This window comes from Buteo buteo, chromosome 20 (assembly GCF_964188355.1).
Source record: "Buteo buteo chromosome 20, bButBut1.hap1.1, whole genome shotgun sequence".
Lineage (NCBI taxonomy): Eukaryota > Metazoa > Chordata > Aves > Accipitriformes > Accipitridae > Buteo > Buteo buteo.
In genome coordinates this window covers 10,416,261-10,443,176 of record NC_134190.1, presented here as the reverse complement: position 1 = coordinate 10,443,176, position 26,916 = coordinate 10,416,261, and the positions used below count along the sequence as shown (strand labels likewise).

General features: G+C 42.7%; 1 protein-coding gene across 1 annotated transcript; it reads left to right on the top strand.

Moving 5' to 3' along the window:
* Positions 1–10: 10 nt before the first annotated feature.
* SYCP2L (synaptonemal complex protein 2 like) lies at positions 11–26,916 on the top strand. Its single transcript, XM_075052263.1, has 32 exons — positions 11–46; positions 1,322–1,346; positions 2,348–2,433; positions 2,564–2,652; positions 2,753–2,787; positions 3,514–3,656; positions 4,106–4,158; positions 4,525–4,570; positions 5,291–5,383; positions 5,473–5,533; positions 5,964–6,109; positions 6,948–7,008; positions 9,395–9,513; positions 9,954–10,032; positions 10,191–10,236; positions 10,837–10,882; positions 11,905–11,993; positions 13,586–13,634; positions 14,768–14,823; positions 15,439–15,493; positions 16,050–16,206; positions 17,292–17,341; positions 18,435–18,531; positions 18,963–19,054; positions 19,219–19,282; positions 20,974–21,105; positions 21,820–21,944; positions 23,255–23,349; positions 24,828–24,927; positions 25,008–25,066; positions 25,545–25,614; positions 26,857–26,916. The coding sequence occupies exons 1-32, from the start codon at positions 11–13 to the stop codon at positions 26,914–26,916; spliced, it is 2,514 nt and encodes an 837-aa protein (XP_074908364.1).

The following is a 26,916-nucleotide window of genomic DNA, read 5'->3' as shown; positions in this document are numbered from 1 at the left end:
TAAGTTTTTGATGTTACTTCTTGAAGACTTCTTTGACGCTGCATTGGTATGTACGTGCATTAAAGGGGAAGAAGGGTTGCCTTTATTGGATAAGAAAGCTGTTCACAAACAGTTTTCTGTTAAAAAATAAATAGTTATGCAGACCTTGTGCCCTAGGACTGAGGCTGGGACGCAGCTCAGGTGGTGTGGACAGGCTGGCGTTAGGCTGAGATTTGACACACCTGGGAGAAGCTGCCGTGAGGCTGCACAGGGCTGCAGCGTTTTCTCATTTTCTAAGATGAAGCCAAGTGTTTGCTTTTTTAGGAAAATGTGCAAGAAGGTCTGATGCATTTTGTAAACAAAAGCTTCTGTGCTGAAGCCCTTATTTAAAAACTCAAGTTACCGCTGCTGAGCTGCACCTTACGTGCAAACGTGTTTGCCAAGGTGGTCCTGGCGACGTGTTCCTGTGGTGTTTGAAACGGCTGATTTACTTGTAAAGAATAACCTGAACTGCTTACAATTCTCATTTAGGTTTCTATTTCAATTATTCATAACTTTAAAGGTATTGGAGGCCCGGTGATGTAAATTTTCAGTAGGAAGAATACTTTCAGCTTCTTTCCCTGAGCTGTTCTCCCAGTCTTGTCTGTAGCTTCCTGAAACCGTGTCACTTTGTGCACCAGAATTTATTTGAATACTTATGACTCTTTTTAGGACACTTGATAAAAGATATTTGAGTAAAATAAAATTTTCTTCTTTCTCTACTAACCACATTGAAATTATATGAAATACTCTACAAATTATTTATTTGTCAAAACTTGATTTCTTTGTCTTCCTGGTCCATTTCTTCCATATGCTTTCACTGTGGAGGATGAAGTGTTGTTTTATTTGTTGTGGTTTTTTAAATTATTATTTTTAATTTTCCTCAATGGACTTTAACACTCTTCAGGTATCATATGTTATGATATCTAGTACTGTAGTGTGTAAACATCAAATATGTTTTTACATAGGCCCATATGTGCAATAAAAGTAACGAAGCGATGCGGGTTTTCCAGGGAACGTGAGGGCACCGCACTCTGGAGCGCTGCTGGAATCCCTGGGGGAACTGGGTGCTTCACTCCCTTTACCCTCCCTGCACAACGCCAACCTGTACGATTGGGGTGACCCTCTGTGGCATACCTGTATCAGGTGGCGTTGCTTTTCCTGATGTGGGTACACTAATGTTTTATGGTATTTAGTCCCTGAAAGTTGTAATGGTGGGGGCATAAACACCTCAGCGCTTTGAGTACTGCTGTTCTTGGGCCGTGGTGTGTTAACGAAGGCTTCCTTTACTTTTTTCCATCAGGTGATTTGCAAGTGCAGTAATGAAGGTCAGTATTTATTTTTTTTTTTTCCTTCTATTCCTTGATATTCTGAATCTCAGTCTCAGGAGCACATTTCTTAATTCTGCTTGAACTCTATCACCTTTCTCTTCTCCAGTCCCTACCTCCTCCTTCTTTCTTCAATGTTTTCTTAAAATCCTTCTGCTGATTTCTCTCCAGTTAATTTTCATTAACGTTTACATCAGAGCACAAACCCTTTTATTGTTTCTCTTTGCTTGTTTTGAATATGCTGGGAAAAAAATATCTAGGTGTGGTATTTTGTTTAAACGGTCGGCATCAAATATTTCACTTGGTCAGAGTAAGTGGTGCTTCTGACAGGAGTTTCAGGCTAGACCATCTGCTCTTGCACATCTATTCGTACTGGCTTCAGATGTTATTCCCTTGCTGAAGGCAACCACCTCTGCAGAATAACATGGTAACTCCTTCAGCCATCCTAATGAAGCAGAAGGATGTCTGTCTGTCTCAGTCACTTCAGCAGCAAGATTTTTGTCTGTGGCTGCAGCTGGCTTTCCATTAGGGCAGGGGAGCAGGTGCTTTTGGAAAGAGCAAGTATCTGTGTGCCCAGATATCCAGGCTCACAAGTAACGTAAAAATGAAGCATTACATTGTGGGCCGGGTAACTTGAGCTTATTCTAGTGGGAGCAGAATGGGCACGAGCATCTTCTGGTTAATACTCTAGTGGTTTGCTCTGTTGACTTTGACAAAAGCTGTATATTACGGATTTATCTCTTGTGGTTGGTAAGTAGCTTCTTTCTGTGCCTATTTAAATAGTTACCCAGGTCAGCAGTAAAGTATCTGGAGCTTTTTTTTAGAGAAGTTACCAGTTCCCTCTTCTGTCTAGGATTAGGTGGTTGGAAGCTTTGGTTTCAAATGAATCCATAGCTGGGATATTTTTACTCCTTCAACACAACAAACTGCAGTTGCTTCAGCTATCTTTTATATGGGTACCAGCCCATTGCTAGCTGTAACTTTTCAAATGATTTTTCTAGGGAAGAAAGAGCTGGTGAATTTATTTTTACCTGAACTAGGGCATCTAGTAACAGAAGCAAATATTTGCTGCGCTCTGCGGCAGGAGGTAAGTCTCCTAGTAGGAGAAGAAAAATTAGACACGTGCACGCACAAGTGTGTGTCATTAGATACAAAATGTGAAAAATACATTACTGAACTATTTCCCTTCCTTTTCTGCCCCTTCTGTGGGGGGAAAGGCTTTAAGGACCCTCAACTCTATACTTGACAGTGTCCCACGGGAGGAGAGAAAGAAATTCCCTCTGTCTGAGGAGATGTGCTCACTCACGTAAGTTGTTTTCCCTCTGACTCCTGTAGCTAAACACAGTCTCCTTGCAACAAGAGTTAAAGTTATTTCCACTTTAACTCATTGCATTATGTTGTTTCAGGAAAGACATTGCAAAAACTATACTGGAGGTTGGTGGTAAGAAGTATTTAGTGGTTATTCTTATGAAGCTGGGGTTCTCTGGCTTTACGTCATCTGCTTATTTCTTATAGATGAATTATAATTTAAATTATATTTCCTTGCTGAGACTTGATTTTGGGGGAGGAAAATCAGATGGTACTTTAAGAAAGTATTCAACAAAAATTGTTAGAAGCAACAATGCAGTAGTTCTTTCTGGTTAGTATTAGTAATTCCTATTAACTAATAAGAAAAGCTAAATCAATGTATGTAGAAAGGTAATTAGATCAGCTTTATGAACGTGTTTATAAAGTATGCTGGCTGTTAGTCTTTAAAAAATAAATTTTAACTACTTTGCCACAACGTGGACAAACTTCAGTGAATAAGGTTTATAGCCTTTTGAGTGAAATCTTTTTTGTTTTCTCCTAGCAATAACACTTTCTAGGGTGTTACTGTGGTATGCGAAATTAACTTAATCCCAGTGAGTCAGTGACGAGGCTTCACTCTGATCCCCAAGAACCTCTCCTAAGGCATGCACGTGTCGTGGTTAGCAGGGCTCTGCACCTCGACCGCGCTGAGCCGGGGGAGCATCCTCAGCTGTTACCCTCTGCTGTTTTCCTGGGTGAAACTGAAGCTAGCTGAAAATACGACTGTGTAGTATATAAGCGCAAGCAAGAGTAGCGATGCTATAACCCTCTGTTGTGCTGGGGGGGTGATATTTATCCTGTGCTTATGTTTACCACATAGATTATGACCTTCAAGTTGCCCTTTCAGAAGCACTTTGTAGGTTAATGACAAAAAAATGGCGGGATGACCTTGTTCACCACTGGTTTGAAGATAACTATCTTGCTGAAGCTTTCAGAGAGATCAAGGATAGAGAATTTGAGACGGTGAGGGTCCTTATTTTGAAAACAACATACTTGACGAGTCTGTATAGGGGCTAGTTTTGGCTGAGTTCAGTCAGGATGTCCTTGCAAGAAGTTCCTACAAAATGGATTTTATAAATGCCCAAAGTTATTTAGTTATTTGTAGATGGTGGTGTTTTTTTTTTTTTTTTTTTTATCTGGCAAATATAAAATGGCATATTATTAGAATAGCTCTTATTTACAAGTTATTTTACATCTAAAGCATAAATATGTTCATCTTTGCAGTTTATGTTTGGTGGCTTGCTGGTCATAAAGTTGGGTCCAACCTTTTGTAGCAACCTGAGTGTTTCTTCCCTGGTGGCTCTGACTAGTTAAAAGCTTATGGCTGGAGTAGAGGTTACACGGCCCAGCAGAATAACTCCTTGCAAAGGAAATGTAGCCTGATTTTTAATAAGATGTCATTTGTCTTGAAGGACTGCAGAAAATTTCTTAACCTGCTAAATGAAAGGCTTGGGGATGAAAGAAGGTAAGCGGTGAACCAACAGAATAAACTGGTGCCATTGTTACTGCAGGGGGCGGGCGGAGACTAGGATTGTAAACTGACTTGGGTCATATTAAAAAAAAATAAATTACATCACATGTGAATAATTAAGTTCTTAAGAAAAAGATCTTATTTTAATGGTTGTTCTTTTGAAAGTAAAATCAATGAAGACAAGGCATCACTACTAAAATACTGTATTCTCTAAGCTTCTCCTAGTTTTTCCTCCTTAATTTACCTCTAGGAATTATTAATTTTTTTGAACAATAAGATTAGTAACCAGTCTTAATTTTATCTCTCATAAAGTTGGACTCTGATGTTGAATGTATCATGTGAAGTCTGCTTTTCTTCCAGAGTCTATTCATTTCCTTGCATATCTGCTTTTGCTGACACGGATGAGGTAATAGTCCTTAACACTGTGACACCTTCCCTAGAGTGTGTTATCGCTGTTTAAATGTTACTTTCTGTGGTATAAGTTTTTTGGTTTTTTTTTTCTACCTGTTTTTCATTAAAGAGCTTAATTTTCTGGAGTGTAGAGTGTAACCTTCCATTCTAGCTGGAAAGTTTGCTTGTTTGTCACGTAGCTCCCAACTTACTGCTGCTGACTTTGCTTTTGTATCAGCCAAATGATAAAGGCAGTGCTTCTCTTCATGGTGATGACAGAAGAGAGATCTCTAAAAAGAAACAGGAGGACAGGACAACTCTGATTCCTCTGGCAGAGCTGCTCCCAGACTGCCAGAAAGCAAGATTAGCCTGATGCCCGTGTAGGAGAGGTCATGGTTGCAGTTATAGATCCTGCAGATTGCTTTACTGCTCGTTAAGTAAATGTACTTGTGGCACTGTTCCTGACAGTTATACCAAATCAAAACCAAGTTGATGGAAGCTGGTTTCACTGCTTCTGGTTATTTCAAGTGCTCAGAAACACAGAAGACTTTCACAGACTCTTTCCTACCACAAACATGCAGCTCACAGGTTGATCCCAACTCTTATTTCTGTAAGGGATGTGTACATACATACGTAGGACAACTTTTTCCAATTTCGTCCTGTTAGAGAACTGCGAATGAGACAGCAGTTGTGTGTTTTTTCTGGGAATGGCAGCACTGCTGTTGTGCTTCCCCAGGTGAAGAAGCCATCGGATGAGAAGCTGGAGGAATTCTGGATCGACTTCAACACTGGTAGCCAAAGCGTGACTTTCTACGTGGACAGTAACGAGGTAACAGCAAAGCCCACGTGGCTTTGTGTCAGCCTAACGCAGCGGGTGCTCGCTCAGCCCTTCTGATGTGGTGGCTTTGGTTTTTGAAGGGTGCTCTTTGGGACTCTGTGAGGCTGTCGAAAGAAGCAGTCAGCGGTTACAGCCTGAAGGGTAAGGTTTTCCAACCAGCATTATCCTCTGTTTGGCTGTGGGTCCACAAGACACATGGAGCCAACCTAAAACGTCACCATCACCAAAGAGGGGTCCTGTGTCTTCTCCTCGCTCCCTGTCATGCCCTTGGATCGTCACTTTGCACCACCTCTGCTTGTTGGACACTCTGTGGGCCCGTTTAGCACAGTGACCGACCCTTCTGACCCAAGCAGGACGTGTTGAGGGGTCAGTTTATAGATGTGCTGGGGAATGGCATAATCATCTAGATCCTATGAAAAAGAAATGGGTGAACAGAGTAACTGGAAATGCATGGGCAAGATGAAAAAGAGATTGTTTTAAAACAAACCCAAACACTTATTCAAATTTTTTTGTGGTGATAGGCTGAATGTCTTGCTCTAAAACAGATTTAACTGCCTTTTTTTTTATGCAGAGGGTGATGGAGAAAAGACTGTTAAAATTTACATGAAGATTCCTGCTACTCTTAACAAAACAGAAGCAACAAAAATCAAAATATCTTTCAGTGCTAAGTTTGAAATCTTAAGTATACTTAGAAAAGTCCTGGGAGATGAAAAAATGGTGAGCTCTTAGTATGAGTTTTTTTCTTTTCTAAACTGTATTTTACTTGATATATACTGGGCAAAACCATTCAGTGAGTTTTTTGGTGTTGTGCTTTTTTTTTTTTTAATGTCTGTTAATTAAATACCTGTCTTCCCTTTGAGGATTTGTGACTCTCCATATAGATGTTCTTTGCTTTGGCCTGAAAGAGAGATCAGAGACTTTATGAAAGAAGTTTCAGGGGACTCAAATTTATGGTTTAGAAGCTGGAAGGTTAAACTGGTTTGTTAATCAATACAGTGTGATATGATTATTTTTGCTGAGTTTCTGAAGTAGGAAATAAAGCCTATGGCATTTAATTGCATAACTTGCAGTATAAATGTTCTCTTACGTTAGCTCAATGTTTTACATAGTACAGGATGACACGAGAACCTGGAGAAAAGGGATGCTGCAAAACACAAATCTTAGATTGACTTTGTAAATGCTACTTCTAGATTAAAAGTAGACTACTTTTACAAGTTTTTTATAAGCTAATGTGAAAACATGGGGGATGTGTGTGTGTGGGGGGGGTTGGTAAAATTAATATGGTTAGTTTATTTATACTTGTGATTCATCCACAGACCATGGGGTTTGCAGAAAACCTTACATGACAGTAAATAGCCATAGTATAGCAGCTGTCATTTATCCTTGCAGGAGTGGAGACGTTTCCAAATGGTCAAATCAACTAACATCCAATGGTTTGCCAATGATTTGTTGCTGGCGATTAACAACTGTTATGTTACTAAGTAGCTGACTTTATTAGATAAAGATTCTACTTTTTTTAAGGTCACTTTCACATGAGATTAATTCACACCAACAGATAAATGTGGCTGAAGAGAAGTCTGTCCATGCTGGGAAGCAAGCCAGGCAGAATGAAGCAGGTGATTTTTTTTTTTTAATTTAATGAAATTTAAATTGTTCAGTTTTAAAATGAGTACCTTGCAGTCCACAGCTTGCAGTTAACCACATTTAAAAAAAAAAACAACAAAAAACCCCAAACCAACAACAAAACACAAAGCAACCCCCAAGCTCAATCTTCTGCTGTTCTTACCTCATGAGCTTGGTAGCTGGTGTCCGGGGTGGATGCCGAGTCCCTCTAGCCCAGGGAGTGAGGACGGGGCACCGTGGCCATGTGCTGCTGGGGTTGCAGGGGCAGGGGAGCAGCTCATGGAGGCTGGATCCGCGGGTGGCAGGTAGCCTGGCAAGGCGCATCTCAGCTGCTGGCAGACCTCTGAGACGCACAATGTGTGCGGCAGCGTTCCTCCGCCCGCAGCTGCGGTGCAGTGGGATGCACGCATCCGTCCTCCCTTGCTTGCCCCATGCACGGCTCCCGGTTTGGCTGCGCTCTCCGGGTGCCTGTGGGAGATTCCCTGCAGGAGGGGACGGTGGCATCCGTGTGCCCGTGGAAGCGCAGGTCCTCTGCTGGATCAGTGCCTGCACCTTGGCGCTCCGAGCTCTCCTCTGTGCAACGGGGGGGGTGTGTGGCGGTGCAGCCCCTACCAAGGCGTCCTGCAGGGAGGCGACTTCTGTTTCTTTCCGACAACATGATGCGACAGAACGGTGTGCTCCGGTCCCATTACCCCACACAAAGCGGGTGATGCCCTGAAGGTGCCAGGAGCTGTTGTGGAAGTGGAGCTGGGGGAGCAGAAAAGCTCACCCGCAGTCCCTGTTTGCAGAGAGACGAGCAGCAGCACAGCTCCTCTCGCAGGAGGGGACCCGCTGCTGTGTGCAGAGGCGTCGTGGGCGCTGCAATAAATACCTCGTGCCACGGGGCTGTCTCGGTGTGTGCCCCAGCTACAAATATAGCTGCATGCCTTGTGGTGGGAAAGGCTCTTAGCTGGACCCGCAATAGCCGTTATTTCCTTCTTCTCAACAGCCTACAGCCAATGCTTTGTATGTCTTTGAGTTGGGCACGTTGAATTTTCTGTCATCAAATGGTGTCGCTTCCCGTGCTGCTGGTGAACATCTTCTGCAAGATGTTTCCTTCCAGGATCGTTGGGTTGAGTTTAATTTTGTTCCAAATATGATAGATGTTGAGGGAACACAGAGCCTGAAGAACAGGCATGATGCTTGGGTGCCTGACCCAAAGGAAGGTCCAAGCCCAGCGCCTGTCCAAGGGGGAAGATAAAGTAGCTCCTTCCTTTCCCTCTACCCTTCCTGAAGTTCTTCTGTAAATGCCCACTAAGGCTGTGACCCATAGTTTGAGGAAAAGCTGTGTTCAGCACAAAAGCAAGACACGCACGATCAAAATTGGCCTTAAACAGGAAATGTTTCCTCAGCTCAATTTCAGGATCAAATTATTTGGGAGATGGCTTTTTTCTGTGTAGTGATCTTTTCTCTTGGAAGGCTGGGATATGTCCTTGCTGCAAAATCCGCTGTACTTCAGTGTTTAAAATGATGAACTTTGGTATGGTTTATTCCTTGGCGTAACTTGCTTAACAGATATTTCCAGGTCTTCTAAGACAATGAACTTGCAGCTCTCTTTCTACTGCTACCACCCACCATCTCAGAAAATTAATCACAAGTTTGAAGATCCCTTAGGTTAGGTAGCATTCTTTCTGTGCCTATGTTAAAAACAAATTTAATTACATTCCACTTAGTCACTGTGCGTTTCAGATTCTTCCAGGTGAACACCTGAAAGAACTACTTCCAGCTCTAGATGTCTGAGACAGTAACTTCTTCAGTAGTCCTTCTCATTTTCCTCCAGCTGCAACCCAAAATGAGCTAGAATGGAAGTCCTCCAGATTCTGGAGGTGCAGGTGAGGGAGAAGCTCCTTCATCAGTGCCCACCATGAGCACACGCAGAGGTACAAGGTGGGCACTACTGCTCGAAGCAGTCAAGGAGTAGAAAGGTAGTTCATCTGTAGTGAAACAAATTTTACAGTCCCTGGTGGAGATTCAATTGAGGGAAATGGAGGTGGTGGAAAATCCCGCTGGTCTGTTGCTTTAGCCAGACAAAAAGGGTTGTTCCGTGCCTTCCAGAGCTAAGAGTCAAGGTAGCAATAAGATGATAAACTTATGCGTATTCATACAGTCCGAGGGGCTTAGAAGGTGTAGGCTCAAGATGCTGTTTATTCAGTAATGCAATTCTGTACTAGGTGATTTGGAGATGTTTGATGTTTTTGTTCTACTAAACGAGATCTTGAGATGTTTGCGCCTAATAGGTTGTACTGTTATGCTTTCACGTATGTGCGTAAGAATGGAAAGGAAATGTGTGTGTGTGTTCGGTTACCACAACCACATTCTCACCCCAGTGCTGTTCTGCAGTGATACCCGAGTCCACCAATTCACAGGACAAGAAAGATCCTTCAAACTCTGAGAACATGGACTCTCTATCAGACAACTTAGCCTCTCAGCACAGCCAAGAGTTAACAGGCACGATACCAGTAAGTGTTTGGTGTACGGTGAAACAGTCCTTGTGCCTCTTTTCCCCCCTCCTCCAGTCTGCTTTTTTTTATAGGTATGGTTAAAACCTCCTTTCAAAGAAAACTAGTTTGTACCCACATCCAACAATGTTTTCAAACTCCATCTTATATTGGTGAGAAGTCAGCCCAAATATTTGCCTCCAGAGCTGCAATTTTGGCAAAACTGCGTTAAAAAGAAGGAAGAAATTTTACTCTCTCTTATAAGGGGATGGTGGGATGCTCTTAGCGAGAAGCTCGTGGTATCACTTATAAGCAGCCCAAAATGTTTTTGTGCGTGGCTAATGATGAATCTGTTATCCAGCTGTTGCCACAGGCTAGCACTGAAAAATATCTGTTCCTAAAAAAACCCCACTTCTTTACTGGTCATGTGCATGTTCTGTTTATGGTTTCATGTCTCCGAGCAGAACATGGTTAACTCTGGTGTCACCATGATTACAGTGAGCCAGCAGACCAACATGGAAGATGCTAACCAAGCCTCAGGTCAGGCATGGCTCCCTTCAGTTCCTCAAATCTGACCCAATTAAGTGTCACCCAGGTGACAGGGTGAAGGCTCTGCTTTTGTGGGCCTTACAGCAAAAGCAGATATTGTTTAACAGAAGCTCCAGAGGGTGAAGCTGTAGTTTCCTTGCCTCCTTCAGCAAGAAAGTCCAAAACTGCATCTCCAAGGATGAAAGCTAAGCATAGGTGAGCGTCTCGCAGACAAAATGTCTCGCTGGGGTTTTAATGTGTGCAATTTTGTGGTTTATTCCATCAATTATTAAATGGAAAAAAAGATTCTGTTTTGCCACCCTGACTAGCAAGGCTGGTTGCTCAGAGTGTAACTGCACGTTGCGGTTGCAGAATGGTGTTTAGTTACTGGCTGGGCTGCTACTTTGGTGTGACTTTTTCATCGTTGATTTAATCCAAATAAAAGATGAGCATACAGCTCTATTACAGAGAGCTCAATTTGAGCTGTGTAAAGAGAGCTCACCAGATATGTAGTTATTCCTAATGAGGACCATGACTTTTATGAAAGATTGTGTGAATTTGAGTTCACCTTGGACTTAGTAATACCTTTTTCCCAGAGCTTTGCAGGACAGCATTTCTTATAGTTAAGGAGTTGGACTTCTGTAGAGCTATTGATTAGCTTTCTTCCCTACACACCTTTTAAACCACTGCTTTGATGCTGATTGGTGCAAGTTGTTTTTTTTTTTCCCCTCTTAGTACTGCACAAACTGACTCTCTGGGCTTTAAATGAACAGCCCCTCAGCACTGCATTCCTCTCACGTGTTCTCTCGTCCCCAGTGAGAAGCCCCTAGAAGAAGAACCCATGGAGGAGTCAACGCCAAAGGTATGTTTACCTTGAGGTCCACCTGAGTGAAGAGACATGGGGCAGGGAAGAGATGCTCTGGTGGAGTTGCAGGAGAAAGCTGGGATGGGTTGACCCATTCCTGCCCTTGAGCAGTGTCCTGAGCCCATGTAGTGTCATATCTGATGTAACGTGCCATTTAGCACCAGGAGCGAGCTGTAGAGTCAACAGCTGCCAATCTTATTCTAGCGTGGTCCAACCAAGTAATTCAAGCTCAGCTGTTTATTCAGTGTATATACCCCCTGGCAGCAGTGTGCTGTGATAGTGTCCAGGAGCACAGCGTGTGGGCAACCAGCCCGGTCCCGTGTGGGACAACCTTGCGTGTCACAAGACTTAGGCATGGTCTGCAAGAGCGAAGGTTTGCTTCCTGAAAGGAAGCAAGTCTTGGAAGTGTACAGACACATTTGTTCAGTTTTGCATCTGAGCTCTAATGATCCTCCCACACTAGATCTGTCGCTGTACTCTTGGCATAGGACCTTGCAACCTGGGTAAATGAACAAGTAACTGAGAGCTATCTGTAGTTGCGGTTCTTTAGATGACTTGAGCACTTGGAAATTCCTATTGATGTGTCCAGGTATAAAAAAAAAAAAAAAAGATTTATGCACTACATGAAAGAAATTAAATTCCCAAAGCAATAAGTTTAATTTGGAGTAGGTACTTAGCTTATATAAGAACTCACATTTTAGACTTGTTTTTGGGTTTATACTTCCAGGTACTAGGTTTAGATATTTTTTTTTTTAACTGACAGTTCAATGGTTTTGTAACACTTGCCCACTGCACAATGAATTCAAAGCTTTTGAACTACTTCTTTCTGTATCCTCACCCTCTTGGCCCCCCAATTTCATCTCTGAGCATCCCATACTTTCTGGTAGGAAAGAACTGCAGGAAACAGTTGCACCTGGACAGTTGTTGCGATAGGAGGAATGGAGTTTCCTGGCATGCTTTATCTCTGCTTTCAGCAGGCTCTAGGATAAGAACGTGATTTTGCAGATTTGTGGTTTTAGATCCTGCAACTCTTTTCTTTTCAGGAGGATGTTACCTGGGAAAAGAGAAACAGAAAAAAAAGTTTGGCCAAGCAGAGGACTGAAGGCAGGTATGACATGTGAGCCCTGTGCCCATGCAGGGTCCGGTGTACCAGGTGATTTTAGACCATTTCTAGCACAAATGTGTGAGGGTGTGCCCACGTGGTAGGTTGTCTGAACAGAGCAGACAGCAAAACAAGCAGGAGGTTAGGAAGGGTCATAACTTGTCTCAGTGGGAACCTTTGGGCCCCCAAAGCAATAAAGACTGCAGAAGCTAACTCTGGTCTCCCCAAAATGCCCTCACCTCTGATACTATGTGATGTTGACTTCTCCATTCTTCCTCACCCAACCATAATCCTCCCACCTTTCAGTGAGTTGAGTGGCAGCTTCTTTCACAAATAGCTAAGCTTTTTTGGATATTGTCCCAGTTCTTTGGCATTATGCATCCTAGAGTTTCGGGATGGTCTCTTTCTCAGTTTTTCCTCTTCCCTCACAGCCATACGTCGGTCTGCTCGTGTTCAAAGCTAGTGGCACTGTGGGCAGAAGCACTCAAGGATTTGAGGGCCGTATGCAGTCTGAGGCACTGGAAGTCTGTGTGTTGCATCCTCCTCCTGTGCTCTCTGCCAAGTGTTGTGTGCAAGTTAATGTCTGCTGCTGGGCAGGAGAGCAAATGAACTGTACCGGAGGATCTCTGCTGCGGTTCGGGCTGTTTCAGGGCTTCCTTGGGTGTCCTGCTTCAGTCTACTGACTCCCTGCTTAAAAAAAACAAAACAAAAGCCAAGTGTTTAGATTAATTTTTTGATTGCTTGTAGAGAAGAATGGGAAAACTTGATGCAGGACTTCATCATTGCTACACATTCTGTGCTTTAAGACCAAATAACTTGATGCAGCAAATACCGGTTGTAAAACAGCAGCAGCAGTGTAGAAGTTCGAGGTGGAGAAGAACTTCTTAGTTTGGTCATTCTGCTCCCTCTAGTGTTTCACCTGAAAGTGAGCGTTTCTTTCTTTCAGGAAGTTTTAACGAGGAGCTCAGTTCTTTAGTCTTCCTATTTTTCACTAGTAAGAAGGGAAGGGTGTATTGTACGTCGAGCAATAAATGTAGGATTTTTAAAATAGTTATGAATTAGAGAAAGAAATAAAACTACAGTTAAGTTTTTAAATGTTGAAAGACATGAAAACAAAATCTAGGTACATACAGTGAAGTAATTAGAGAATAAACATTAAAAGTTAAAATTTTCAAAAGGGAATTAAATGGATCTTTTTTCTTTTAAATGCTTCTGAAATTATCTTTCCATTCATGATTTCTTTCTACCACATACTATTATTATTGATGATGTGGGAACAAAATGTCCACTGCATGAACAGGGATAGGCTAACTTGTATCTTCTGAATATTTCTCTTAAAAATTTACAGTTGAAAGAGTGAGAATCAAGACAGAAAATAACAGAGACTAAGTAGGAAAGAAACAAGTGTGGGGTTTTTAGAAGTTGAGAAAGCAGCATTTTTAGGCATATAAAGTATCTGAGTGTTTACTGTACAATGGAGTTCATAGGGGAGGGGGGTGGAAACAAACCATGTTATCTGCCCCCATATTCTTAGTGAAGTTCTATAGGGTTGACTCTTCACAATTGTATGTCACTGCCACATATATGTTGTCTTGCAGGAAGGAAATCTATGACTTTGAGAACTCAGACTCTGCAAGTCATGAAAAGGTAAAGTTGGGAGAGAAGCTGTTAGGGGATGCGCTAAGGTCCCGGTCCAGTGGGTAACAGAGTAGTAACTTGCAGCAGGGGATATCTCTTACTGCAGAAATGCAGTAAGGATGGACACGCTGTTACAGCAAAACCACTGGGAATCTGAGGTTTCTGTATTTCTGTGTGGTGCTATACATGGAAATATTTTGGGGGGAGTGGAGAGAGTGCTCATCACTTCGTGAATCTTGTGGTGGTACTGTATGATAAACCCAACTGCAATAGGAATTTGAGCTGTTGCTTGAGTGAGGCTGTGGGATACCTTTGTGATTGAAGGCCAACTTCTGTTTGCATTTTAATGAATATTGAAAGCAGATTGCTGAGCGTGCTTCACTTTGTACTCCTAGGCTAAAGCAGAAGAGACTGAAATCTGCTTTGAGCCACACTTGGCACATTGGGAATCCCTGTTTAAAGCCAGTCATTGCAAAACTCTTGTTGGAAATTCAGCTTGACTTATATTTCAAACTGTGAGGGAAAAACTGAATAAAAATTAGTTGCTCTGCTTTGAAATTTTGACCTCTGTGGGTTTTCCCAGGAAGCTGAAAACTTGCTCCTGATGGCTTCGTACAAACCCTTCGGCTTTCAACCTCTGCCTTGGTGCAGGTGCTGTCACTGCTGCCTCTTAATTTGGAGGCAATGGGTGCTTAGTGGGACATCCCAGATGTCTGTTATAAGGTGGACACTGTCCAGTCCTTGATACTGCCACTGGGTGTCAGCATAAAACCCTGCTTCATGGTACCCTGCCCAGCAGCCCTGCCCAAAGGCTGTCCAGGTACTGTGCGCTGCGTTGACAGCACGCTGCTGCTAGCTGTGTTAGTGCTTAAAATGTCATTTCTTATGACATTATTGCTTACAATGAGCAGTATTCATAAAGCAAGGAAAAGAGAAAGTAACTCCATTTAAGAAGACAAAAGTTTGTCTGTTTATGACACTGCTTCAATCAACAAATCCCACTCCATTAAAAAAGTTGAATTTCCATGCAGGACTTGTAATCCATTCCTCCTCTAGCCTTTTTGAGTCCTGACAGATTTTAATTATGTAGATTATTTTACAGGGTAATCAAACTTTAAGGCAAATACCTGCTTCTGTTTTAGGTCTCTGAAGCCAAAGGAAAGATTCTTGGCCAGAAAGTTTCTTCACAAAATCAGAGGTACAGGGTTATACATGCACCATTTATGAACCTTTTGCTCTGTGAAAGAAGAGTTCATTGCCTTAGTTAAACTGTTTTAAGTTGGGATCAAAAAGGTTGTGTGATATTTCTGATAAAATAGTTCCTCACTTAGCTGCCCCAGTATCTGTGGATGTTATCAATACTAATATTTAAACAGTACCTGAGAATATAAAAGTTACTAGAGAGAATAATGACTCCTGTCCACTTTGACAATAATAAGACTTTAACCCTTAAACATCCCCCTTCCCTGATCATCTGCCTAAATTACTGATTTAATTTTTGAAAAATGCTTAAACTCTCCGCCTTTCTTTGGTCACCTCCAGTTATAGCAAGCTGCTAGGGACTTGCATCTTCTAAGTATGTAGCCTAAGTTTTCTTTTAAAAGGTGTTGAATTTCAGGTATCCCTGATTGCTACTTTCAGAAACCAACCAAAGAAAAACTTGGCTAATGACTGCACATTAATGGTTTGGTGGTCTTGCTGATCTGTGAAGGAGCTCTGCCATTGCTATTTGGCTCTGCCTCTTCTGCACCGCTGCGATGTGCTGCTGCAGCATCTGCTAGTCTAACTTGGGTCTTTATGGGTTATTTGGCAGGAATTATGAAACGGAGAACAAGAACGGGGAATCAAACAAGCTGAAGAGAAGGCTGGTAGGTTGTGTGTGCTTTGACTGCTGTGTGTATCTGCCTGTAGGAATCAGTTGCGCCCTTAAAGAGGCTGAAGTTTAAGGCTTACCTAGTGCAGAGGTGGAGGAACGTGAGACTGGTAGCCTCAAAATAGTCCGCTTGTTGCTACTGAAAGGGTGCTCAGGGTCCACCAGTACTGCCAGACCAGCAAGTGAACGTCTGTGTTTGTTTTTCTCTCTCTCTGTGGTCTTGGCTGCAGCTCGGGCATGCTGAGCCTTTCCTCCTTGGAGAACTGTCTTATCCAGATGCAGGAGAGAGGGGGAGATGAGGATGGAGGGTGCTGTAAACCCCGCGTTGGCAAAGGGCAAGCATCTGCCTCTCACTGTTTTTATTCTGCTGATTTGACAGTCAGCTGTTGCTGTTTTGGCAGATTTCATGGCTTAAAATGCTTTAGGTGCTGCACTGTGGGGAGGAAGAGATGGAATAATTTGGTAGTAAATGAAGGGGAATGGCTGGGGGGGGCTTCTTGGTGGATGGAGGGAGCTGAATGACGAGGACTCACTCTTAGTAGTGTCTTTAGTCCAATTACAGGAAACATCTTTTCTCTGAAAGCAACAATGATAATACAAGCACTGGTCAGAGTGAAAAAAGCTGGATCCTTGATGCTCAGAGAGAGTCATTACCAAAATCTCTTGACTATACCCGGAAAAGATCCAGGGTGAGAAGTAAATTAAAAGGTAAGCTTGGTGCCCTGTTGACACATAGTTATGTATGACGTACTGTACTGCAGATAAGCAAATGCTGATGATGGTTTGAGAAAGGAGGATTCAGCTGAGTCCTGGTCTGAGTGGGAGCGAGCAGGCTCGAGGCCGGCAGCGATGGGTGCCCTGTGGAGGAGGAGGTGTATCACACACCCTTGCACTTGAAGAGCTGGGCTCCTGTCCCCTTTCTGGAGTGGGGTTCAAAGGTCCAGGTGGAAATTGGGCACCTAAATGTCTGCGTGGGTGCAGCGCTCTGTGTAATGGGGCTGAAGAGCCCATGGGTGCTGAGCTGATGGCTGTGTTGGTGCTTTTGAACGCAAGAGGACAAGATCTCTCTGGAGCTGACCTCCTGCCTACAACTTTCCGCTCCTCATCTCTCCAGAAATACAATTGACTTGGGGAATAAACCTTGAAAAACCACATGGTTTGCAGACCATGGCACTCTGCTGCCCTTTTTATCCACCAATGGGCCAGTTGTCCTCTGGGTGATCTACAAAATCAGATGTGATGATCTCTGATGGCATTCTCTGCTCAAGCCTGACCAATAGCAAACCTCCCCTGCGGCCATGCTCCATGGCTGTGTCAGCTGCTGGGACCTCCAAGTTCCAACTAAGTTGCCCTGGAAGAGCTGGAATGTCTCTGTCCCCTTCATGGAGAATGAGCCTTGTTCAAGTAGCTGTTGGTTTCTGTAGGGATGAAGAAGCAACAGAAGGTTGAGGGAAAAATTATGCTTTATACTGTGTTTCCATGGGAATTGTTGTTCTTACTCCAGTGCCAGCCTGTGTGTCCTGGTTGGGACTTGGGGACCATCAGATCAGCTGCTGAGCCTGCACCTTTTTTTTGGCAACTGCTCTGGATGCAGTGAGTTGTATATGTTTGCATCATTGCATCTAGCTTTGTTAGAAAGGGGTTTTTTGAAGCTTAACACAAGGATTGTGAAGTTTTCTCTTGTAAATGCCTAGAAAACCAAACTCAAAACTGAGTCAGCCGTGATGCAAACCTTAACTGGGTAAGGCAGGCGGTTATGTTGTCAGTAACCTGGTAAGCTTTTCTCCTTGCAGTGCTTCCAGTGTCTTCTGCAAGTAGTGGCAGTGACTACCAGACGAAGAAGGTAAGGAAGTGTCAAGCTTAGGTGCCTCAGATTTAAAAACATTACATATGCAAAATGTGTGCAAATGAATGGGAATTAAATAAACTGGTGTTATCTTTCTTAAATGTTCTGATGGACAAATGTGTCTGCTAAATATTGCTGAGACTGCATTGGTCTACTAGGGAGTGGGAAAACAAGGTCGTCTTAAGAAAACATGGGAAACTCCATAGAAACACCTGTGTATGAGCCCTAAGCATGTTGTTCTGAAACAATAATATTTATCTTTGATAGACAGAAAACTGGGCAGGAATTGCCTGGCGTGACACCTGCCTTGGGTGACGCAAGTGTCACTCCATTGGAGCTAATTTGGCTCTAGGGACCTGCCAAGAGCTAGAGCTGCCTATCCAAATACCTGCAGAGACCCCAGCCGGGTCCTACCAGGCTGTGTCCCCATGCTGTCCTCTGCCCTGTATTCTGCGGTGCCTTGGGAAAGCTCATGTTCATCTCTGCCTTTTGCTGGCAAATTTCAGGGCCTTTATTCTAAGTCCTATGCTCGCGCCGAGTCCTGGTTCACACACTGTTCTTCTCTGCTTTCAGCTATAGCTCTGGGAAAACTAACCGTGGGTTATACTGATGGGGGAGTTAGTGGACCAGACATACATCAAGCAAAACAAAACACAGTTTAGCAATGCCAGACTTTTCTAGTGCTCAGCTATTAAGTGCTATGTATCATATGTTACCGAAAGGTCCCCACATAAATAAAGTTTGGGGAAAAAACTCCAGAACTGGTAGTTGCATTGAAAGCTTTTATTTTCCCCTGGAAACCTTTTCTCTCTTTGATTCTGCTTATGAAAAACTTTATCTGCTATACAACTCTAATGGCTAAAGGGAGAACTTATGCATGCATTGAGCTTCAGGGCACAGATCTCCTTCAGTGTGGGAGAGAGCTATCAATATATTGGGCATATTTCAAATGTATCTCTGCTCTTAGTGGCTCTAAAAACCAAACCAACCAACCAACCCCCCAAAAAATAACCCAATCCCACCAACCCAAATCCCTACTTCTGTAGTAATGTTTAAATAAAATACATGCTTAGACTTGATTTCGTTTTAGGAGGGAGCATCAAGGCGAAGAGCTCGAAAAGAGATGCTAAGGAAAAAAAGCACATCCAGCCCCAAGGGAGACAATTTACCTACAGTGAATCTTGCTGGTATTTCTTTCTTAATCTTCTTCAATGCATTAGAAAAGTTGTTTTGATATGTGTGGGTGTGTGCTTTTTTGGGTGGGTTTTTGGTGGTTTTTTATTTTGCCTTTTCCCATCATGTTTTTCTATAAGCATTCTGTTTTGTCATATTTCTTGTAATGGCTGTGAGGGCTGCATGTTTTTTGTAGACAGATAGTCTCTTGAGCAGGGAGAACACTATCTGGGGCTAATGAGAGGTGAAGGAATGAATTTAACTGACAGCTGGAAATAAAACAGCCTTTGGACTGAGTTTGAGCCAGTATCTGTTTCCTGCATGAAGAGATAAAGGAGAGGGTGGTGGTTTCTTTTTCCTACGTATTGTCATTAAAATTGACGTTTCTAGTCAATACAGGATTCAACCTCTATTGCCTGTGTTGTTTGGCTGATCTCTTGTGCAGATGAAATGCTCTCAGAAGAGCTCAAAGGGAGTCCACTATTACTTGACGTGTCTGCCGAGGGCTACTCCGGTGATGAGGAGGTGGCCACACAGGTGTGCAGTTATACAGCACTTAAACTCCTTTTAATCTGCTGTCAGGCTACTTCTCATCTAAACCCAATGTATCATGTCACTTTGCTTCCTATAACTAGACAAGTCCCTGACAGCTTGTCTGCAGTGCAGGGTGGATACCTTCTTTGTTTTCCTTCTTTCCTTAGGAGTTTCACGATGCATCTGCCAAATTGTCAAAAGAAGAAGAAAGTGTTAAGCGGAAGGACTCAGGTTTGTTGGTCTTGGTAACATGGAAGAGTTGTTCAAAAGTAGAAATCAGTGTTGCCCAAGTTTGTCTTTTTCTTTCAAAGACAAATAAGCACTGAGTTTTTTAGATACTTTTTGCATAAGAAATATCTTCTATTTCTGTTTTGTATATCATGACAGACTACAGTAAGATGCTTTTATATACATTCCTGAATTCATCACTAACTCTTAAATCCTGTCCTTGATCACAGGGGAACTCATAGTGTAGCTATTAAGAGCTTGGGATTTACAAACCAGTGACCCAAGAGGCACACAAAAACTAATTTTTAATGATTTGAACGTACAGTGCAACTTCAGGTTAAAAAAACAAGTGTCCTTGAAAATTAGTGACTTTATACCTAAGAATATAGATGTAGATTGTTGTTATAAGCATTTGGTAAATGGTGACTTGTACTAATGCTTATTACTGCGGTAGCTTTTTTTAGGTAAGTGGCACTTAGGGACTTTTTTTAAAAGTGAAACCAAACTTGCACAAACTATTAAAAAATGCAGCACAGTCTCTGTGTGATTGGAAGGAATCGTACTTCAAGAAAGTTGAACAGTAATGGGCTCTCTTCATCCTAATAGTCTTGATGGTGAGATAGTTCTGAGAGACTGTCTTAAAGTTATTGTTGTGACTGTGGCCTGAGTCACTGAAGCTTTGGTTTTGGACAAAAGCATCCCCTTTCCTGCGAGCTGGCTGTGTTCATGTTCCCAATAAGTCTCTTACCTGTCCAGTATTTGCAGAATATACCTTCACTGCACCAACACATCTGCTTAATTTTGGGGGGAAGGTAAGTGCTGAGGACTTAATTTTCATCACTGTTTACAGTCTTAAAGTTGGAGAGGAGTTGATGCCATGCGAAGGTATAAGTAGCATTATGTTCAGAAATGTCAGGTGTGGTCTGTGACTGCAGTTGAACTCTTGCTCTGTGAACCCTAAATCTACTTCAGGGTGCTCCTCATGGTCCGACTGTCCCCTTGTCCGGGGCTCCACCACCTTCCTGCCCTCTGGAGACTCCAGAGAGGTGGTTGGTCAAACACACACACCTTGCTGAGCTCAGAAAAGTGGACAGTGAGACAAAGGGATGATTTTTTGGGGGTAGGTTTTCCTTAAAATACAGGCTGCAGCCTCCCTCACTGTGTTCCTAGGGGTTTTCCTGGGTTAAAAGCAATTGTATGGTAACTCTAGTGCAGTTGCAGAAAAGGGGGCTGTTATGGGTGTGGTTAGTTTTTCTCTTCTTCTGTATTTATGCATTTTTTAAATTTATTTTTTTAAGGAGCAGCTGAAATTGCTTAAGAACAAATGAGCATAAACAGATTGTGAGCTTGGGTTGGAAAAGAGAATGGGAAGAAGCTAGACAAGAGGATTTTTTTATGGTTAGACTAGTGGGCCAAGAAATGAAATTATCTTTAAGATTGAGATATGGTAGCTTTCCAGTTATCTGCATAGCACTAGGCAGTCTAGTTGCCTGCTTTTGTGAGGGAAGAGATTTGTTGGTGAAGTCTTATACTGTCCTGTAAGTGTGATGCCAGACCCTAAAGTGAAGTTGCCTGCTCTTCTGCAGCATTGGTAATTCCAGTGGTGTTTTCTGTGTGAGTAACTGGTAGGTACTGCCACGTACCTCGTGCGAAAGGACAGGTCTTTTCTGAAACATCTTCTGTTCTCTTTCTAGATGTATTAAGTGGCACTGTCATAAAAAAGCCTAAATTTTCCAGTTGGGAAACAAGTCATTTGTCCTCTGACACTTCCTATAAATCAAGGAAACATTTTGATTCAGTAGAGAAGGAAGCGGAGATCCAAACAGGTAAAGTCAGGCTGGCAATTAAGGTGAAGTGTTTAAATCCTTTCAGCTTTTCTTTTTTGATGGTAGAAATCATAGTCATGTGGAAGCTTGGAAAGAGGTATTTGGAGGGAGGGTATCTTCTCCAAAAGTAAAAACGTAGCAGAAGGTGTGTATTGCAGCACTGCCATTGGATGCCATGCGTGTAGAGTTGTGAATAAGGAAATTTGGGTTCCTTAAACACAGTCCACTTGGGAAGCCACTTAATAATGTCTGCACTTTCTAGTCTTTCTGAATAGTGATTGTCTAGAGCTATTAAAAAAAAGAAACTGAAAAAGGCATGCAGATAATGGACAAAGTAACTATAAAACACTGCTAACTCTGAACAGAATGGGGTTAGGCTTTCCTTGCAATGAGTAAGTAGAACACAGGAAAACAGTGGCCTGACTCTTCCCCTCCACCCCTGTGCTGTTCTTTTGCCACATTATCTGTAAATATGTTGCTCTTTGTGTTTGGTTAGTATTGTGCCCCTTCCTCCATGCTGCTTTCTAACAAGTCTTTCCTAATGCATTTTGGAGCAGTTTCCCTCCTGCTTGTGAGCTCTAGAAGAGCAAGACTCAAATTCCAGCTCTATAAAAAATGTTGTTCACATGAATGACAAACCTTTCAGTAGCAGGAAGCTTTATGTTCCACTAAACCCTCCAGCACAGTACTAACTGGGCATACGCTTTCTCCTAGGTCAGCAAATCGATGATAGTGTGGATGATGCATTTTTTTCCAAGATGCTGAGTGAAGACTTCAGTGATTCAGGGGTGATTACTGCATTTGAAAGCTTTATCAGCCGGCTAAAGAAATTGTTCTCGGTAATGTGGACTCTCTTAACATGTGTGCTGTGTGTGGCATTTTCTCATAGTATGCAAAATTACCTTTTTATCACCAGGAGAGTTGGTGCAAATATCCCATCTATATTTTGCACCCAAGAGCGGGGTTTTGGCTGCAGTGGCTGTTAGCCTGGAGCTCTTAGAAGTATTCTGCACAACCTGTATTGAGAAGTGTTACAGGAAGGGCATCAAGGAAGTTTTTTAATCAGGTTTTACCTTTTTTGTCTTATTTATATGTTGGAACATCAGATTTGGTTAGGCATTTCAAATACTTTCCTCAGAGGGAAGGGATCAAAGCTTTTTCAAAGGTAATCCAGTGCAGCGGCAGTGTACCTACATTGGACCTGTGGGTTGTTGTCCTCATGTGTATGTATCAAAAATACAGAAGCTCCCTTTTGGAGGACAGAGCAGTTTCACTGCAATGTAAGACTATGCAGTTTTTCATAATGAAAACCAGAAAGCAATACAAGCTGTACCTATTGACTAGAATATGTGTAGATTTATAAGGACACGCTTGCATCTTTGAGATTAATGGTATGTGGAGGTGTTGGTTGCACAATTGGTAGTATATAAGTTGTGTACTCTTGGTTTGCTCAACTGTATAGATATACTTGAGATGCAGTGCAAGCAACAAACTGCTACTGTTGATTTAGCTATAACAAGTAACATAGGCATTAAACCAAGTTTAATATGAGAGGACAGTATCTGACCCATCACAAAATCTTCTCATGTTTAGAAGCTTTGAACAAATCAGACATGGCAGAGCAGACTTATACTGGATCAGCACTTTGTATTGTGCAACCATGATTTTTTTTTGATTTTTTTTTTTTTTGAGCTGGTGCTAGGTGTTCACACTAAACTTTTGGCACTAAGTCCTTGAATCAAGGCTGGAGGTGGTGCATTTACAAATCAGTTATGATTAAAATGCACACAGTTTGCATTAATGCTGAAGTGGTGCTAACAAAGACCTGGTTTTGTGCAGTTAAGTGTGTTGGAGTATGGGTGAAGCTCCCTTCTTCGGGGCTAGGATAACATGGCCCTGACCTGAAGTTGCATGTGTTACATAGAGGTTTGTTGGTGTAACTAGTGTGGCTAAATGAAATCAGTTCATATTTGCAGTACCCTGCCTATGTGCCATCTCACTTCAGTTCAAATTTGACTTAAGATAGTTTCTCCTAAGCTGAACGGCAGCATGTGGAAGGATTTGTGTTGCAGGGAAAGGTTTTGCAAACTAGACTTCTAGGTTTTGGCTTGGGCCGTTGCCCATCCCTAATGGTGCATCCTATGGCTAGTCCCGCTACCAGAGGATGGAGACCAGTGCGCAGAATGCCCTGAGGACTTCGGAGAAGAACGTGTCTGCCCTCCTGAACCAGATACACAAGTGCAGGTAAGTTGCCTGTTGCTGGCTGAAAACAGCTTCAGCTTTGTGTAATTTTCATTGCTATGAAAAGGAATGCCTCTTTGGAAATGAACCTGACAGTAAGCCACTGCACTTATTATGGTTTGTAAGACAAAATAGCTTGTGTGTGTCCCTTTTTCTCTTCTGTAAGCAGAGTTTCAGAAGCGTAGCTCCTGTGATTTATCCTGCTTTTCTTGTAAGGGGAGAGTGGATGGATTAATGAATGCAAAGCAAGCTTGAGTTAGGAGCAGTTGATGAAGCAGTCCTTGGACTGTATTCTGATTGTCATCAGTGTTCACAAATCTGTTTAAAAATCCTCTTGTTACACTTAGTAGCTTCTCTTTCTACATGTTTTGAGAAAGAAGCCAGACTCTGATTTACTTAATGAAGTGGGGGAGAAAAAAAGTAAGGGGTCTGTTATAGACCCATTTCTGTAGATTGTTTCCATGTGCATGAAATAAGTGCCAGCTAGTGGACTTTACAGGCACTCACTAGATGGGGCTTTAAGGTCCTTTTACTCTACAGGTTGTCAAATTTCTCGGATAGAAGCTAGACAAGAAAAAAAAATCAATTATGATAGTTATGGATTTGTTATAAGTGAAATGCAAGCACAGCCTAAGATATAAAAGTCTAATCAGGCCTCTGTATCTACTACATGTTCAGTTTGCAGGATTTAGATCAAATGCAGTATGAAATAATAGCCTTTAAAATGCAAAATCCCTGGTATCAGTAGAATCTCTATGAGCAGAATTTGCCTGTCATTAAGGTACATGGAGAAGTTGGTGTTCCAAAAACAAAACCAGGGGATGTTTTGGGGTGGAAGATAAGAGTTGATGGCAGTGAGATGCTGCTGTGTTTTGATGTTACTAAGTAAGTAACCTGGAGCCAACCAGAGCTGCAGTATACTGGGGACAGAGCTGTGCCAAATCTGTCCTACCCTAGAAGGGTAGTTTCTAAAGTCACCGTCAGATGATGACTTGGCATCCCACTGTGAGGGGAAAGGTGGCAAACCCAAGTGAAGAAGGGTGCTGGTGGTGAAGGTTTAGAAATCACTGGTATCCTGTGGCAACACCATATATGTATATCAAACCCATGGTAGGAAAACCCATCGGATGTTTTTTGTGCCAAGATGCTGTCTTCGGCTTGGGAAATCTCCGCTGAAATCCCTGGAGGCTGGGAGATTATGCAGGGCAAGTATTGCACTGGGAACCCTGATGTACGCTCTGTCCTGGGCCTCTGTTCCTGACTGCTATGAGACAGGCTATTTGGCTAAACTCATCTTCAGTTTGACCTGGCACAGCTATTCATGTGCTCTGTGACATACCTGAGAACAAAACTGCCCTGTGTTATTTCAGCAAGGACATTTGCTTCTGCCTAAAGTCAGGTTTGGTGCTGAAGGGGTTTGTCATTTGCCTTGTGCTGCTGCGTATTAAAGTGTCAAACTTGTTTCTGTTCTCCATCACTAGGCTGAGTAAGCTGGAGACCTTCCAGAAGATTGTTGTTGAAGAGCTTGCCAGTCTTGAGAAGGAAACCCAAATGTTGGCAGACATGGAGAAGGACGCAGTGGTGTGTAGGACTTCTCGTGTGCCAACCGGCGGAGGTACCCCTTCCCAAATAATGAGGGTTTTCTTTGGGGCTCTTTTTAGGACTTCTGGAATGCACAGTTGCTCAAACTGAATTCTTTCTGCAACCAGCAAAAGCAAAGGTACGTGTCTACCAGCAGTCCTACATGCTCACAAGTCCTCTGATGGTCAAAGAGAGCACTAGTTAGGCTGGTGTTACCCTCGCTGGTATATGGGGAAGTATTCTGAACTCAGTATGGCATCTCCACTTGGTGTCCATTGATGAAGCCTTTGCAGCCTCATGGGGTTTTGAATTGGGACTAGGGTGCAATGAGGGACTCTGCATGGGAATTTGTGCAGGACAGGCACACGCTTCAAGAGACCTGTACCAGCATCTGGAACAAGGTGCACCCTCTGGTCATGTCTGTATTCAGGGGTCAGAGGGGGTGGAAGGAGGCGATCGTTTCCTATACAAAAGATAATGTCGGTGCAAATGCTGGGCAAAAAGCTGCAAAAGGGGGAATCCTCAGGTTCATTTTTATGGTAAATATCTCTGTTCAAGTTTCATCAGTAAGAACTAATGCTTCACAGATAAACTAGCCAAGTTCACTTTTCTTCCAGAATTCAGTCTGTTGACTCGGCCCTGGGTGAAACGGCAAAGAGTTTTGCTGACAGTATCCAGAATACAACGGTACGTGCAGTATATAAGCAGCTCTGTATGGGTGGTGGACTCTGAGCTGAGGCCTGACTGATAAGTGTTAGAAGTGAACAACTGAAGTCTGGGAGGGGAAACCTTTGGTTAGCTGATCTGTGGGGCTGGTTCTTTGTGGGTCCCCTGGTCCTGATGCACGGAAAGCATTGAGAAAGCAGTGTTTGCCCTGCTAGGGACTAGGGAAAGTGGTCAAAAAGCACTTGCCTAAGGAAGAGGGTAAGGACAAGGACCATCAGGTAGTGATGCTTCTCCCGTGTTTGTATCTTGAGGGTTCCTTCATCCTGAGACTGGTTTCTGCATAGTTAGTGACCCTTAATGCAGTTCTCTTCTGTCACTTTGTCCCACTTGCCCTTGGAGCTGTGCATCTGTGACATCCTGTGGCTAGAAGCTTTGCAGCCTAACACCACCTTGCATGCTTTCTCTCATCTGCTTTTTGGGTCTGGCAACATCTAGCCTTGATGACTCCAAGTCTGATTTCTAAAAACCAAATTTATTCATTTACCTTGTATCCCAGTTAAATAATCTGTTCAAGTTCTTAAACTCTTCGGAGTCTAATCACTAACTTATGCCCTCATTTCAATTTGTAGATTAAGCTGAAGTCTCTGTTAACTTTGATACAATGCTTAGTTTCCATCTTGTCCACCCTATAATGTGTACATATATTTTTGCTACTGCTGCTGTTCCAGCTTTTATGCGCAGATCTGATGGCTTTCGGGGTTTAGCATTCCTGCAAGGAGACTGATGGATTACTATGATGTATGTGATGCCATGTGTCTGCACTGCACAGAGCTGAAGAAAGCTCCCTGTGTTGAAGGAACAACTGTGCCTGTGGTCACTACAGTAGACTGGCCTGGGATTTTAGAAAAGATGCTGAAAACTAAGAGCTTGTTTCTTTTATCTGTTAAAGCTGGAATCCTGAGCCTTTCCATAGGGAAAAGTTTCCATTAGGAGCACTAAGTTGCTTAGGGACATAGACCTTTCCCTTACCAGAGGTCCCCCTCATGAGGGACACCTTTAAAGAAAGGCAGGGCTGAGGAAAGAGCGATCGTATCATGGGAGTGGCTCATCCTGCAGCACCTTGTTCCAGGGTGGGTGCTTAAGGATTAAAAGGTGAATTTAAATATGCTTCTAGAATCTCTACAGTTTCTGTTCTTATGCAATATAAATGTTTGTATAAAGTTTTGGAATGTTTTTAATGATCTCTTTTTTCCTTCCCTGCAGTATGAACACCCAATGAAGAAGGCAGTAGAAAACAACGTGTTCATTATTCCTTCTGACTAG

Excerpts from the sequence above, each read along its gene's own strand:
- SYCP2L (XM_075052263.1), top strand. The coding sequence starts at position 11 with ATGTTACTTCTTGAAGACTTCTTTGACGCTGCATTG. Across the intron at positions 47-1,321 it reads ACTTCTTTGACGCTGCATTG|GTGATTTGCAAGTGCAGTAA; the intron begins GTATGTACGTGC and ends TTTTTCCATCAG. Across the intron at positions 10,883-11,904 it reads TGGAGGAGTCAACGCCAAAG|ATCCTGCAACTCTTTTCTTT; the intron begins GTATGTTTACCT and ends TTGTGGTTTTAG.